The sequence below is a fragment of the Eucalyptus grandis genome, chromosome 8, assembly GCF_016545825.1.
Source record: "Eucalyptus grandis isolate ANBG69807.140 chromosome 8, ASM1654582v1, whole genome shotgun sequence".
Taxonomy (NCBI): domain Eukaryota; kingdom Viridiplantae; phylum Streptophyta; class Magnoliopsida; order Myrtales; family Myrtaceae; genus Eucalyptus; species Eucalyptus grandis.
Window position 1 is genome coordinate 58040425 of NC_052619.1, and position 17449 is coordinate 58057873.

General features: G+C 35.2%; 1 protein-coding gene across 1 annotated transcript; it reads right to left on the minus strand.

Moving 5' to 3' along the window:
• Nucleotides 1–1850: 1850 nt before the first annotated feature.
• On the minus strand, nucleotides 1851–7446 carry LOC104417574 (cysteine-rich receptor-like protein kinase 10). The gene is made up of 7 exons (XM_018861563.2): nucleotides 6302–7446; nucleotides 4978–5115; nucleotides 3702–3823; nucleotides 3334–3544; nucleotides 2876–3113; nucleotides 2595–2745; nucleotides 1851–2374 (listed from the first exon to the last, which is right to left on the minus strand). Exons 1-7 carry the CDS (start codon nucleotides 7212–7214, stop codon nucleotides 2039–2041), a joined length of 2109 nt encoding a protein of 702 aa, XP_018717108.2. The 5' UTR covers nucleotides 7215–7446; the 3' UTR covers nucleotides 1851–2038.
• Nucleotides 7447–17449: the final 10003 nt, after the last annotated feature.

The window sequence follows — 17449 nt, forward strand, 5'->3', positions numbered from 1 at the left end:
GAAATTGGCCAATTAAGATACAATTAAACTAATCAAACCTTATGAACGTGATCTAGAGGTCTTTAACTAACGTAATTGAATAATTATCATGAAAAACAACGAATCGAAACCATTAGTGCTTTAAATTGGGCCTAAATGGCTAAAATGGTAAAATTTGCAATTCAATGGGCAAAATGGCAAATTAACTAAAATTGAACTTAATTAGTGTCACAATTGCCCTATCTAATGAGCTACCATATGTAGGATCACTTATTGTATTCAAATTAACCTTGAATTGAAGCGCTCAAGCTTAGGTCAAAAATGGATCTAAGCCTAATATTAAAATTGGACCTAGATTCATGAAATTAAACCATAGCCATTAATGAGTCAATTTGAATTTTGTCTATTGAAGCTTAATTACTTGATTTTCTAATTCCCGTGAGGATAAAATTCTTCAAATTGATAAGTTTTGGTGTGAATTTCATAAAATTGATTTCGAATTTGGACTTATCTTAAGGAAATGAGTGAGAAACAATATTCCGTTCGTAAGTTATGAATGATCAATTTTCATCCCCTAATTAGGGCTCAAAACGACAATTCGTATTTTGACTCGATAAATCACAAAAATTGAATGCGCAAGCAGATTTCAGATAGTCTATAAATCAAATATCAAGGAATGAACTACACCTAATTATGACTAGAATAAAAGTAATTTTATTTTTGATCGATTTAGAACCTAAAACTAAAAAATTCAGAAATCAATGTTTTTAATCAAATTTTGTGAAATTTTCGACACATAAGTCAAATTGACATTAGAATAAATGTATTTATACATTTTTTACTTTTTTTCATTTCTTTTTTTGTCAAATGTTTGATAAAAAATCAACCATTTAGTTGACTTTTCCTAAAATGTTGATTTTTTGGTCAAATCTTTGAATTTTCAAGAAATTGATTTGACAAAAGTGAAATTAAAGTTAAATGGAATCTTTTTGGGTAAAAAATCAATTTTTTACTCGAGGTTGACTTTTTGTGACTTTTCGGGTTTTTCTTGAAAATGAGTTAGAAATTGCTTTAAAACGATGATGCAAAAGAAAGAAATGAAAAATGACACTTTTTGGTGGAGAGATGAAATTCCGTTGCGATGGGAAACCCACATCTCGATTTTTATTTTTAATAAAGCGTTGACTAAAAATCATGTGTCAACAACAACTAACTAAAAAATCACCTCGATTGATCAAAGATTTAAGAAGACACAACTGCAACAAATTTATTATTGATATCGCAAGAGAAAGTGCAACCACAAAGCAAATAGATCATCTTTGCCTCGAGCTATACTATTGTCAACGAATCAAACATATCACTTTCATTTCTTCAAGTATGATCACCGAATAGCAAAGAAGGGTTTTTGAACAAAGGATAGCCCACAAGGGTTGAGGTGAGTTAGACAATCGGTTTCAAGGGAGGGTTTCAATTCTTTGGGCCCTAATGACCTAATATGCTAAATGATGGACCTCATAATAATAGTGGACAACTTGGATTTTACAAGCGATGGGCCTGGTGAGATTTGCAATCCGAGTTAAAGGGCTTGCAAATCCTGCCCTAGTTGATCAGCGCCCTAGAGAAAAACTTAACAAAGATGGAGCACATACAACATGCGGGTATAGTTTTAACAACACCGAAGCCCAACTAAATTCACAAGTGAAGAAATGTGCAATCTAGTGGGTTAGTTAATGAACACTTCAAATTGATTATTTTGTCTTAGACAAGAGTAGTATCGAGCCTTAATGAAGCACTATAATGTACAAATGTGCCAATTTATAGTGGATTGATGTATGATTTAGCCTCAAGTAGTAACACTATCTTAGAAGAATCATAAGAACTATGATGGATAACATTTGTAGAGCCATCTTTAAAATGCACATGACCCCTTTTTAGCAAATAATAGTTTATTCTATAAATAAATAGATTTTTGCTTATGGTTCACAAAAAATCACAATGGAAGGCTAAGCAATCTCACTGTGAGACCATCCAAGAGGAAAGATTTCACTTACATCGCCATTCACCGGGGGTATAATTCAGTAAGCGACAAGTTATTGTTTGACAAAGGTTTAGTCCTACTGGTGGATTGGTTCGATTCAAGCCCTTTCATTGGGATGCCCAGTCCCCTCGATTTGCTTCGAACAAAGAAAGCTGGATGTCGAGGTGATGGCGGGGTGATGGAATTGCTGCTGAGCATGAGAACTACGGTTGCCATGGTGGGTCTAATAGCCGGATCTTCCTGAATGCATAGTAAGCAAATGTGTAGGCATCGAAGCACTTGATCCCTTGAATTTGAATCCACAATAGTCGGGTCCAACACTTTCAAGGGTGTGCCATCTCTCCATTGATTCCATGCCTGCATGAATAATTACAAAAAAATCTTCACAAAATTGCGACATTAATTTAATGACTCATCAGGCAAGACATCTGATTCTTGCACAAAACCATGTCTGACTAAGGAATAGAACCATAAGTGTTTCTGTCGGCTAAAAGACTAAGTTTTTACAAAGGAATTTCAATTTCACTTGACCAAAATTACAAAAAGTGCGTTGCCGCGGTAGCATAGCAAAACTTACATATCTAGCAAGATATTCACCCTCATCGAATTGGTGGTAGAAGCCATGCTTCTTGCCACAAATGATCTCTAGAAATAGTATACCGAAACTATAAACATCGGACTTCACGGAGAACTGTCCATGCATGGCATATTCAGGAGACATGTAACCACTGCAAAACCAAACATTAGCCAAATGTATATTGCAAATTTAGATGCAGATCAATGAGCAATTTTAAATAGATAAAATGAGCAAGTCTAGCATCCAATTACAAAATCATCTATTCAAAACCTAAGACTTACAAAGTCCCCACAATTTTATCTGTGTTGGCCTGTGTTTGATCAACTCCAAAAATCCTTGCCATGCCAAAATCTGAAATCTTTGGGTTCATTTCACTGTCTAACAAGATGTTGCTACATTTTAGATCACGATGGATGATCCGGAGACGAGATTCTTCATGTAGATAGAGCATTCCTCGAGCGATCCCATATACTATTTTATAACGTAATGGCCAATTCAATTGATCGCTTTTTTGAGGATCTGCATTGTTGCACCAAAACTCATTATGTGCTAGCAAGTGGCACCAATTCAAAAACTCAAGGTGGATATATTTTCTCTTATTGATCAAAGGTAGCTTAACAAAAGACTATAAACAGTTGAAAGAACATAATATCTCTTAATTTCAAGTTTTCCATAGCTAGTGAAGGCTGGAACATTTCATTTCAAGCAAAGTACATAAGATAGTTAAACTACAACATACCAAATAAGAAGTAATCAAGGCTTTTATTCGGCACAAACTCATAGGCGAGTAGCTTTTCATCTCCCTCCAAGCAAAATCCAAGTAGTCGTACAAGGTTTCTGTGTTGAAGCTTCGCAACTAATAGAACTTCATTTTTGAATTCTTCATCACCTTGTCTTGAACTTTGAGATAGCCTCTTCACCGCGATTTGTTGTCCATTAGGAAGTTTACCCTAAAGTGTTTTGAATTTATCATTTAATTCCTTATCACAACTTCTTAAAAAACTAACAAACAAAATCTTTACATGTTTCCTTTTTTCTTCGGCACCATTATGTTCAATTCATATGTAAAGCATTCTTGATTGTTTCTAACTAATATGCAATATGTACCTGGAAAACTTCACCAAATCCACCTTCACCCAACTTGCTTTCAAGAGAAAAATCATTTGTTGCAGCTTGTATTGTAGCCAAGTCAAATTGCAAGGACTCCACGGTGGTAAGTTCATTTGCATCTGCATTACCAAAAAATGCAGTCCTTGGGAACATTTTCACAATTAAGAGCACCGAATTAGACTGGCATGGATGTCCCACTACCCCAGTGAAATCTTTTCCCTCTTGGTTGGTCATGTAGAAAAAATTAAAATATCATCAATACTGAAGGTAATGCTAGGTATGTTAAGTGAGGTGCAGATGCTACCTATACTTTTAGGGAATTGCTAAACATTAGGAGTTTTTTGAGGGCTCGTTATGTGGTTGGTCATGTAGAATCTATATCCCTCTGGCATGACTTATGGCATCCTAATGGGATCTTGTTGTATGTATGCCCAAGGAGAGTAGCTTCTGATCTGCTCTTCTTTGAACTACAAAAGCAGCTTAATTATTTGTGCTTCAAATGGAGAAGGTCCACTTCAAGGTCTAAAGACTTGGTATCAATCCAGGTAGCTGTTTGTGTAATTTGTCCAAAGTCTTCTTTACAAGACCAAGGTACCTACACTGCTGCTTCTTGTGACATTCTTACCTCTTCTTCAGCTTGGGAGATTTGTGTGGAAAAGAGGCACAAGAGTTGAATGGTATCGGCTAATTTGATTTTCATCTAATTTGCTTAGGTTAAGATTCATATTTTGGTTGGCGATACAAGATAAGCTGCCTATATTTCAAGAAATTGACATGTAGTCTTCTAATCAAGGCCAAACTCTTTGTTTTTTATGCCATGAAAGCACTGCGATTAGATCCCATTTGTTATTTGGATGCAACTTCTCTAAGCAAGTGGGGTGGAGTGCCCTTCAACTTTATTTCCCTAATGTAGCAGGCTATGAAAGGGAGAGATTCTCATTGGTATTTGGTGGAATTTTTGTGGAATTGCTGCATTTATTTCATCTAGAAGGCCAGAAATGAGCTGTTACATCCCCAAAGTATTCCTCTTATTGATGGCATTATGATTGCTTTTTAAGTCAAGTATAGTTTTGAAGGTTGAAAGAGCATGAAGAATCGGATTTCTATCCTTGATCTTTTCTATTATATATGTTAGAGATATATATCAAACACACTCTTAATTTGTATGATTACTATATCTGATTCCTTAAAAAAAATGAGGAAATTTCATAATTTTCTCATCTATATGACGTTGATAGTTTACAGAAAAAATAAAGGTAAATAGTTGATTTACCGCCTTTTACTTTGAAGACTTCATGCATCCTCTTTCCCTTTCTTCGAAGCAAACAACAAGTCAGAAAGAGAAGTACCATAAAACCTCCAACAGAAATGGTAATGGCAATGGTAATCATGGTAGATTTGTTGCTTTTTCCTGCACACATACCATTATGTATATGAGATAATTGCCAATCTAATTTAAAAACATTTTAGATGAAAACATGTTTAATATTTATACATTCTAACACTTCACTTCACTTCACTGGGTTGGAATTAGACCTAAGACTAGCTCATGAAGATTGGCAATTTACCATGCAAGAAGGCGCCTTAAAATACGGGCCAAGAGACAAACATAATGAGTACGCTTAAAGGGCATATATTTAGAAGAAATTAGCTGTAATCCATAACTGTGCATCTCTCAAAATTCAATTCTTTTCCTTATTCCCATGTGGGGATAAATTCAATACTAAAAATGCACTCGCCTTCGTAAGGATCTTGTGCATCAAAAATTGAGGTTAGAAGACCTTTATGCAGTATAAGGGTTTAGCTGGATGCGAAAAATGGGTCTCGATAAGGCAAGGTCTAAGAAGGGCGCATCAAGAGAACTAAATACTTGCATTTGCTAAGTTATTGTTTTGAACATAGCCTCTTTCATGATATAAAATAACAGTCATAAACCTTTGCACAAAATTCCAATATAGTTTTTCCAACCAATTATCGCCATAAATCACTAACACGACAGTTCATGTGATACATCGTTTAGAATAAAGTTGTCCACATTAGTGTGCCATGTAGGATAGCCCAACGATGACTAGTCGTCATGTTAGCAATTAGTTGGAAAGACTACATTAACAAAATTGGAATATCTAGATCTAATTCGGCATCCGATATTAATTCGGCAATTATCCTCCCCATTTGAGTGCACCATTTGTTTGTAGGAGATTAACCATTAATTGATTAAAAGCGACATTTAACCGATTGTTATGTAAAGTCTAATCTAGTGAGTGGACGTAGAACTGCTCAAAAAGGTAAAATGAACTTAAGTAAAATTCAGAGAACAGAAAAAAAAAAAAAAAAAAAGCCACATGAAAATTTTACATCACCAGTCAAATTGAGAGGACAGAGAGAGAGAACGAGACACAGGGAAGCCCCTAGAATCCATCCCAAAACTTGACTAATTACAGATATGTATGAACCATTGACAGCACTTCACATTTTGTTAAAAAAAAGTTGAATCTGAGAATTTAAACTATCCAGTAGAATAACCAGTTTACCAAAAAATTAGATACATCAGATATATCTTGTAGAGCCGAAGAGAAATAATAAAATCAAACACTTACCTTTAGGTCTCTCAGGAGCAGGAGGACGCCGAAACTGGGGCGGAGGCACCGGAGCCATGGCCGAGGTATTATAAAACGGGAACAGCTCGAACCTGACGCCGCAGATCAGAGTGAAACTCCTCCCACCTTGCTTATCCTGGGGGAGGTTCAAGAGCCTCTCCTGAAGGCACCTGTTGCAGTCGGACGTCGTCAAGTCTGGCGTGCACTGCGCGAGGGTGTACAGCTTCTGCAAGCTCGTCAAATTCGCCTCCTCGACCGCGAATTTCTTCCCCGACCCGCCGTTGGAAGCCCTTTTGGCGATTGTATCCATGGTCTGTCCCAGGACTTGTGCGAACCGGGTCGGATCAGTGATGTTCAAAGTGTTGGCCGTCTGATAACTAGGCTTCATTTCCAAGGCCGAGAAGAAGGACCTGTTGTCGTACCTCAACATGCACTCGTCGTACCAGATCGTGGCGACTCGCTGGTTGCGGCATCTTCGGAGGACAACAAGCTTTCCAGTGGCCACACAGTCGCTGCACGTGGAGATGCTGACATCGCCACGGCAGAGAAAGAGCCCATGGGCTTGGTCGGGAGGGTTCTGGCCAGCGGTGGCGGTGGCAAAGCCGTTGGTGCTGGTGGTGGCGTTGGATGAGAGGGAAGAGAGGACGGTGTTGAGGTTGGACTCGTAGGTGGAATTGGGAGTGAAGAAACTAATGCGTACGCAAAAAAGATCTAGAAAAGTGGGGGCAGCTTCAGTGCTGAAATTCTGGACGAAGACGAAGAAGAAGAAAGAGGAGAAGGAGAGGGAGAGGAAGATGGTGAAGCAAGAACTCATGATTTGCCAGGCTGATGAATTGATTGGGCTTGTGCACGAGTACGGGCAGAAGATTGTAGGAAGAAGAAGAGCGTATGGAAAATCAATTTTGATGAACATCAATTCTTAGGATAAGTAATTGCAGCATGAACAGTACCAGGTCCAGGAAACCGTTATTTTCATGCGTTAGAATTCAGGGCAACAAAATAGAGAGTGAAGGCAACGAAATAGAGAGTAAATGCGAGAAAGAAAAATCAAGAAGAAAAATCAAGACATAAGATTTACTCTTATTCACTTTTAAAGTAAGGCTTCATCCAGTAAAGGATTCCATTATAAATAATATCCGCACATCTCTACTACAACTCTTGACTATAAGAGAAATATTATATGTACTTAGTACTTATTTATAGACTTAAACCCAAACAATCAATAAAATATGAGCCACAAATTCTGAAAATCCTTTGCCGTTGGCACCCTACTACCCCTGCCAAGGTGGCCCCCTAGATCCCTGCCCGTGCACGACAAAGCAGACCTCTGTGCCTTCCTATCGATGGAGAGTATCAATCACACCACACCATCATTCTTTTAAATTAATACAATGGGCACCATTACAAATCGAAATTCGAGCACATAGTTTTGAGCATTATAAATTTGAAATACTATTCCTCACGGCAAATTTAAGAGTTCTATAACATATAAATTGATATCTAAAATCGTAAAAGGCTGTTATATTATATAATTTTTTTGCTCTGTCAAATGGGGTTTTCGACAATTCAATATAGGGGTGTGCAATGGAAACCGCCCGAACCGGGACTGGACCGGACCGGCCGGTTTTGGGCGGTTCCCACGGTCAGCGGTCTGGTTCCCGGTTCCAAGGTGGGAACCGGACCAACCGAACTAACCGGACCGGACCAATTTTTTTTTATATAATTTATATACATATAATATATTAACACATATAATATATGAATATTATATATGAAATTTGTTGCAATCGGAATTGCAATTGAAGTAAAAACCTCTTACGTGGCCAAGAGACCACCAAAGCTCTTAGAAAACTTATTTATTTGTTTTATTTTCTACTCGATGTGGGATAAGGCTCTAGGAGTTCCTCATGCTCACTCTCTCTCTTGCTCCCCTCACTTGCAAACGACAAGGCACTTCAAGCCTCAAAGAGTCCGACATCGACTAAACATTTAAAGCATAGAAGAGAGATTGTCTATAAAACCTAAGCCAAGCACAGTTATGCTTGAAATTAATAGTGAAACACATAAATTATTATTAATATTCATGCAAGTGAAGTTTGAATATTTTGCACGTGAAAACACGTGTGAGTAGTTTTATTAGATCGCCCAGAAACCGAATTGGATTGATCGGTCCGAGCATGGTCTTTTTTTTTTTTTTTAATGAATGATCGTTATTTAGTGAAAAAGAAAGTATCGATCCTATTGGACCGAACCAGACCGGACCGGAACCGATGGTCCAGTCCACGGTTCCCAAAATTGGGAACCGGTTTTCCCAGTCCGGTTCCCGGTTCCAACTTGGAACCGGACCGAACCGGGAACCGATCACCCCTAATTCAATACTAACCGGTCTGCGGTCGATGACCAAGTCAAGATGTTACAGCGACAGGAGGTGAGGTTAGTTAGGTGGGCAGGATGGAAGACAGCATTTGCCTCGCACGAAAGTCAATTGCGTTGTAGCGTTCTGATTTGGCTCTACGTGGAGACGGGAAGAGGAAAAGTCAAAACATGTATACCAATGATGTCGTTGGATGGGATGAGAGGGATTTTGGTGGTGCTTATAGTTTTGAATTTTCCATCAAAATTACGGTAATAATAGCAATAATTTCGAATTTTGAAAATTGATTCGTATAATTTGATGCGACTGTCAAGGGAAAAGTCCAACCCCTCCAAAACGTTTCACATGAGTGACGCATATTTATTTGGGAGACAAAATGCAATCAATTTGTAATACTCATCCAATTCACTCAAGATGTTGCTCTAATTAATCTATCGTACAGTAACTCTCACGGTCTTGTCTCTAGATGGCCGCTAAACTTGATTTGTTCTCAATTAGGCACGTTTAACATTGTAGTTTGCTTCTGACCAAAAACAATATCTTAGATTCCAGCGCTAAATAGTATCATTTTTTCAAAAGGCACCTCTTACAGATATTAATCATATAAACTATCACCTCGTCAGTGGGCAAGTCCATTTATTCCCACCTCAATTGTCATTACACAAGTCTAGCGAAGAAATTATCACCTAAACATAATATACATATAGTTCATTCCGCAAGAGTGAACTCACAAGAGAGCTATTGGATCCGACATTCGAATTTATTTATACATATATATATATATATATATATATATATATATATTTACGTGCTAAGTTCATTGAATAATTTTGTTCAAATGAGTGTAACTCGCGTCATAGATTAAATTTGATGCAATTCTAGTAACGTTGCCGTGGGTTCACGAGAGCTGAATGATGTTGAGTGAGTTTGGACTGTTTCGTCCTCATTCTCAAGTGGAGACTTGGAAAGATAAGTCAAGGATGAGGATGTAGACGAAACTGGAGGTTAGCAAGAGAGGGATGGAGGGAGGGAGAGAGAGCCAGAGAGATATGGAAGACATTTATGCTACTTACAAATAACATAGTCAATTTACATAAGTTTTCATCAACGTAAATAAGGATGCTCAAAGAAAATGAATTCTCTTCATTGAGTTCCATATCATCAGAAATTGCTACATTAAATTATAGGACAATTGCATTTGAAGTCGTAAAACTTATTATGAAAATGCAATTAAGTCCTAAAATTTATTATGAAAGTATAATTGAGTTCTAAAATTTTCAGAAAGTACAATCAAATCATAAAACATGTCGTGAAAGTGCAAATGACTCCCACAACTTTCAAAAAATTACAATCAAGTTCTAAAACTTTCAGGAAGAATTTTATATGACAAATTTGACAAGTTGTAGGACCTGATTATATTTTTGAAGATTTTAGGACTCAATTATATTTTTGCGATAAGTTTTAGAACTTAATTATATTTTTATAACAAGTCTTAGGACTTCCAATATACTTACTACTTAAATTATTTAGAATTGATTTGCAAACAAAGGACGGATTGGACTTCAATCCACTCAAAATATTTTGCTGAGTTGTTGGGTATTTGACTACCAATTTTGTTAGTTATTTAGTATTTTTGCCCTTCTCCATCATATACAAGTTTCTCAATTGACATTATATTTAAGTAACATTGGCATAATCAAAGTGCATTGTGTAGATGGTTTAATATTTTGTCTAGTCAAAAGTCTAAAACCCTATTTTTTCACTACAATAGATAAATAGATCGATAAGCCCTATTTTTATCTCATGACCTCAGTTATTCTAAGGAGATCAGCGATTTTTGCATTGAAAAATCCTAACATCATTGGATTTAATCTCTGTACTTAGATTGAAAGGCGATTATGGGTTAAATTAGGAGATTCGCATAGATAGCTAGATAAAAAAACATCTCTAATACACCAACTATCAAATGAAATCTACCTAAAGTTTTATAAGACAATGACAAATATTCACTAAAAAATTATAATTCAAAACCTCATTTGCCAGGAGGATGATGGTCCGCATTTGTCGTTTGCAAGTGCGTGTAAGGGGAAGACTAGATCAAAAGATGGACCGACCATACAAGCAACAATAACTAAAGTTGATCTTCCAATGTGAATGGTGTTTATAAGATGTAGAAGGCGCTTGGTCAAATAAAGGTTTTCTAGAAAAAGGTTGTAAGAAATTTTCTAGTTATATACTGGGGCTAGCATGAGTTGTAGTTATTGTTTGGTAAAACTTAAGAAAAAGGGAGAATTCATGTATTGATGATTGAATGGCTAAGAAGAGATATTCATAAGATATTTATATGGGGTGTGTCTATACATAGTGAATTATAAGAGGAGGTATTGATGATTGGATGGCTAAGAAGAGATATTCATAAGATATTTATATGGGGGTGTGTCTAGTTAGAACTTTGGCTATTTTTATAAATCACAAGTCTACACGCAATTCAGCTAAATACACATTATGCAGTTATTATTGAAGGAACAAAGGAAATTTACAAAACTTTCTTTTTGCAGATCCTTCTTTTTCCCCTATTGGGCCCCCATTACAACCCCTTGGTGGTAATTCTACAAAACTTTGATTATACAAGCCACTTAGCTTGCTCGTACCATAAGTCAGTCAAGCCAACTAACTTGTGAATTTTTTTCTTATTTTGATAGCAAGAGAAGACCTGTAGAGCAAATTGACATCAAGGACACATTGGATCCCATTGAGCATGTGCAGGGTGATGGTCCCCTATTGGGCCCCTATTGCAACCTCCTAGTGGTTGTTGACTCTATAAGACTTTTTATTATACAAGAAATGTTGCTCGTATCATAAGTCAGTCAAGTCAACCGAATTGGAATTTTTCCTCATTTTGTTCACAAGAAAAGACTTGTAGAGCAAATTGAAGTCAAGGACACGTTGGATCTCATTTAACATGTGCACGGTGATGGGCTACGTCTGCCTCATAGGCTCATCACATCTTTGAAAAAGATGAGATTAGTGTACTCAAAATCCTAAAACTTATCACGAAAATACAATTGAGTCTCAAAATTTTCAGAAAGTGCAATCAATACAATGACTTAAATGGACTAATTTGACAAGTTTTAAGACATGATGACAATTTTAAAAGTTTTAAAATTCAATTGCACTTTTAGGACTTAATTCCACATATTCCCACTTAGATCTCTGATGAACTTACCGAGAGTTTTGACCTTTAAAAAGCAATAACTTATCTGAATAGAATTTCGTATTGTCCTGCTTCCGAATTCAACTTCCATCCTTTAATGTCACTTAGGGTGTGGATCCACCGTGGAAGCTTCCTTTATTGATGTCAATGATGACCCATGAAACAGAGGGATTGGGACATTTTATATAACGCTCACTTGATATCATAATATATATATATCACTTGAGTATCATTATTTCAAAACAACATTCAATTGAGTAACATAACTTTCAATGAATAACTTGAATGGCATAATTTTTGTAAAAATGCTTACCTAAGTGCCAAAATTTCAACGTGGTATAACACTTGTGGTGAACATTTTAAAAAAAAATTATGTCACTCAAATGACCAATCTAAAAGTCATATGATACTCAAGTGAATGGAAAAAATTTATGGCACTCAAGTGAGTACATAAGCTATAGCAATCAATGATTAAAAAAAAAAAAAAAAAAACAACTATGCCACTTAAGTTAACACTATATAAAAGTTATGGTACTTGTGATATTATTTTCCCGTGATTAGATATAGTTGACATTTCCCTACCACTGACATTTGTTAAATATGCAGGTTATGTTGTTATTGGGAGGGTCATGCTATGGCTTCGGAGCATTAATACCATTGATGCCACGGTAGGTCGTCTCACTACGTTCTCTTGAACACATAATAATGCAACGTGAATACATCTTAAACATTTTGCTTCTCAAGCTGCCATTTAACATCACATCTATAAGGCGAAAAAGTGTTCCCTATCTCCAATTTTTCTATGCCTGCAGTGCACAATCAGAAGAGCAAGCGAACATTTTTTTTTTTTTTTTTTTTTTGTAATATCACATGGGCACAGAGTAGTATTAGAGATTTTGTTTCACTAAATTGTTGGATGAACAAGTAAAATAAAATTTGTTGGATGAAATTCGCAATTTTGTACTCACATAGCCAAGTGGGTGCTGCAAATTCCCCAAAGTGCTGAAGTATGAATTCTTCTTGCCACTCCTTATCTCTAATACCACTATGCCGAAACTAAACACATCAGTCTTCGTAGATATCTCTCCATGCTTCACATATTTGGGAGCCATATAGCCACTACAACACATAAAACAAATAGATCCAAGAATCATCAATTGGGTAATTGAAATTGGTTTACGATTTCATTGTATACTTTCTTAGAAATGTTGAAATAGATAAAGGAGATTTAGATGTGCCCATTATTGGAAAGGTTGAAACAGATAAAGGAGATTTACATAAGTCTATTTAAAAATTACAAAGTGTGAGATTTTGTAGGATTACGACCGACTATTCTAAAAAATCTAAGCTATTAAATGGAAGCGCGGTTTGATGTTTAAATATTCTATCACTCTTTCTCATGCTTAATCTAGTATTTTTGCATAGTATTAAACATGAACATAATTGATTGGGGAGGCAAATGGTGTTTGAAAATATTCGAACTCAAGACCTTTTGCTTAGATGCCATGTGATGTTTTATGGGACTCTAAAATTTTAAGCCGTTAGATGAAGGCTTGGTTTAATATTTAAATTAATTATCACAAAGTTCCTATGATCCGTGTAGTATTTTCTCTGCCTTGGTCCATATCAAATAGCCTTGCCATGCCAAAATTGGATATCTTAGGATTCATGTTGTCATCCGGAAGAATATTGCCGCGCTTCAAATCATGGTGTATGATCCTAGCACACGAATCCTCATACAGACAAAGAAGTCCTCAAGCAATTCGACTTATCATACTAAAGCACCTCTCCCAACTTAACAACATACGTTTGATTAACTCTGTAAAATAGAGATTTTTAGGTTCTTAATTGTTCTACATATAATACATAGCACTGGCAATGTACACATCACTAGCAAAATTATTAATGATGTTAGAGATATAAATATATTTAGGATATATGTAAGAGATTTCGTGTATTTCCCTTAATTGATTCTAATTAATATTAAACTACGTTAGATAGTTGTCTTGTAAAGTCTATTAATAGGCTCGTGTACTTTTCATTTATTAAGGACCAGTTCATTACATTTTTCTACTATACACGCTTTTCAACTTGAAATCAAAGCCATCATAATCTGAGAAGTGTAACCCTCGAGTCTGTTTCTAACAATGTGCATAGGCCATGTTTCTCTGCCGTGGTGTCACACGATGCAGCCCGCCAATCGTATACATTGCATTGCTCCTTGTCGTTATCACGACACCAGCTATATAGGGCATGTCGCCTCTGTTTCTCCGCCAAGCCCACAACTTTACTTGCCATTCGAGAATCTTTCGCTGCTTGTTTTGGGCAACAAACACCACCACCGGACTCATTGCCCTCAAAAGGGGATAAGAACGCTTCAAGTGCCAAAAGTTGGCACAAATGGACACTTAAGTGCCAAAAGTTACGAAATTTACACTTAAGTGTCACATTCGAAGAAAAACGGATCACTTAAGTGCCACTCCGGCCAAAATCCGGCCAAAAGGTTGACGTGGCATTTTTCCGACGAATTTCCGGCAAAATGAACCCAAAACAACGCTGTTTTGCATGCGGACGTGGCAAATAATACAAAAACGGCGTCGCTTTGGGTTGACATGGTAAAAAAATAATATAAAAATTAAATAAATTAAATTTAAAATTCGATATAGTTAAAATATTAAAAAATAATAAATTTAATAGTTAAAATATTAAAAAATAATAAATTTAATAGTTAAAATATTTAAAAAATAATAAATTTAAAATTACATTTAGTTAAAATATTTAAAAAAATAATTTTAAAATTAGATTTAGTTAAAAATATTAAAAAATAATAATTTTAAAATAAAATTTAATTAAAATATTAAAAATAATAATTTTAAAAATAAAAAAATTAAAAAAAAACTAAAATTAGATTTAGTTAAAAAATTTAAAAAAATTAAATTTAAATTTAGTTAAAATATTAAAAATTAAAAATTTTGAAAATTTTAAAATTAGATTTAGTTAAAAATTTAAAAAATGATTTTAAAATTAGATTTAGTTAAAAAAATAAAAAATTAATAATTTTAAAACTAAATTTAGTTAAAATATTAAAAAATAATATTTTAAAAAAATTTTAAAATAATAATTTTAAAATTAGATTTAGTTAAAATATTAGAAAAATAATAATTTTAAAATTAAATTTAATTAAAATATTAAAAATAATAATTTAAAATTTTAAAAATTTAAAAAACGGGGGCGGTGGCTAAGACTGCCCTCAGCCACCCCCCTTTTTATTAATTTACAAATTTTTGATAATTTTTTAATTATTTTTTAAAATTTTTTAACTTAATCTAATTTTAAAATTATTATTTTAAAAAAATTTTAAAAAATTTTTAATTTTTTTAATTTTAAAGTTATTAATTTTTAATATTTTAAGTAAATGTAATTTTAAAATTATTATTTTTTAATATTTTAACTAAATGTAATTTTAAATTTATTATTTTTTTAATATTTTAACTATTAAAATTATTATTTTTTAATATTTTAACTAAATCTATTTTTAAATTTAATTTATTTAATTTTATATTATTTTTTTATCACATGAGCCTAAAACGACGCTATTTTTGCATTATTTGGCCATGTCGGCAGCAAAACGGTGTCATTTTAGGCTCGGTTCACGGAAAAATGCCACGTCGCATTTTCACTCAAGTGATCCATTTCTTTCCGATTTTGACTTAAGTGTACATTTCATAACTTTTAAGACTTAAATGTCCTTTGTCTGCTACCTGCGGTCCTTGTCCCCCTCAGAAGTATCAGATTCTAAACTTTCACAGCAAAAGAATGCTTAAATCTGCCACACGCGCCACCACCCCTCGGACCCACCGAAGCCCGTCGCTTGCAAGTGATTTTCCGATGCTTTTTACCGGCTTTTTTTTTCCAACAAGACACTCACCAGGTTCCCCATCTCCCAAGGAGTCCCGCAAGACAAACACCGCCGCAAAAAGACGCTACACACGCCTTCACACGCCGCTCAGGTATACTTCGCGTGAAACCCACGTGCCCACGTGCAACGTATGCGCCAGAGCTCTGGCGAGATTTGCTGACGTCATGGTCACGGTACTGCTTACGTCATCAAGCCGCGTCACCTGCCAACCACCGGCCACATCATCCGCCACGACATCATCGACCATTGACCTGTACGATCATCCCTGTCCGACCGGTTCGATCAAATCGGCCCATCCGATTTAACCAAACTGGTCCGATCAGTTCTTGGGAGATATTCTGACTAGTTCGGGCACTTTTGAACCGGTTGTTGGCCATCTCATATTGGTTTTCTAGGTATGTGGACGTCGTGAGTCTGTTTTTGGCTTTATTTGCTTCATATTGACTTTCCAGTTATTGATTTCTTCACATTTTTGTCTAATATACTATATTGAAACTGGTAAAACGCACATTATGGAAAAATTTAAAGTTTTGATATCCAATTGCCATCAAATACGACCTAAACAACTTATAATGACGGCTAATTGACCTTGAAATCAAGGTTCGCATGCACGTTCATCTACCAAAACTGCTACCATAGCAACTTTTGCAAGATCTTCATTCTATTCTTTGAAAATTTGGTACTTTTAACCGCTTTGTTCCTCTTATTATATTTGTCACTTCACGTATTTTTGATTCGTGAGTTTTTAACTCCGCCTATTGCAATCATATGATTTCAAATTCTCATTTGTTTCGGGCAAAGTTATTTACTTCACATGGCCCTACTACTTACATAGTTGATAATTTACAAACGAGAATCAGCCATATAGTAAACATCTTGATATCCACATTGTCCTTGCCTCCCACATTTATGGTTCCCAAATATTCCTTAAATATGATATCAATAGGATGATTGTGTGAACTTGGCTTTGATGTTCATTTCTCCTTTCATGGTTGTCATGTGCAAGATTTACAAACGGGACAAACTATTGGGATAGGTTGTAGAGTGAGATGCCTACTTGAGCTTGTTTCCTTGAATATTCCTAACTCCTTTAGCTAGTTGTGCTACTACAGTGTCATTTGAAATTTGGCATTCTCTATTAGGTCATGCCTCTTCTTCTAGATTACGATCCTCGATTTCAAGTGGTCATATGGGTACTATTGATAATAAACATTTTGATTGTCTTCCCCGTCGATTAGGGAAAACATCATCCCTTGCCATTTGATCTCAATGAATCTATCTTCCATGCTTCTTTTGATTTTATTCACTCTGATTTTTGGGACCATCTCCATCTCCCACTATATGAGGCTCTTGCTATTTTGTGGTCCTTTTGTATGATCATTTTCATTTTACATGACTTTATCTTATAAAAAAAATCAATACAAATTGACTTATATTTACTGTGATTTTGTTGCAATGATAAGAACAAAATTTTCTCAAGATATCAAGGTTTTTCATATCAATATGCCATGGAATTTAGAGACTCTAGATTTCATATAATTCCCTCCAATAATGATATTATTATTCATCATCCTTATCCATGAACTTCCCAACAAAATGATCAAGCATAACGTAAATAGAGGCATATTTTAAATATTACAC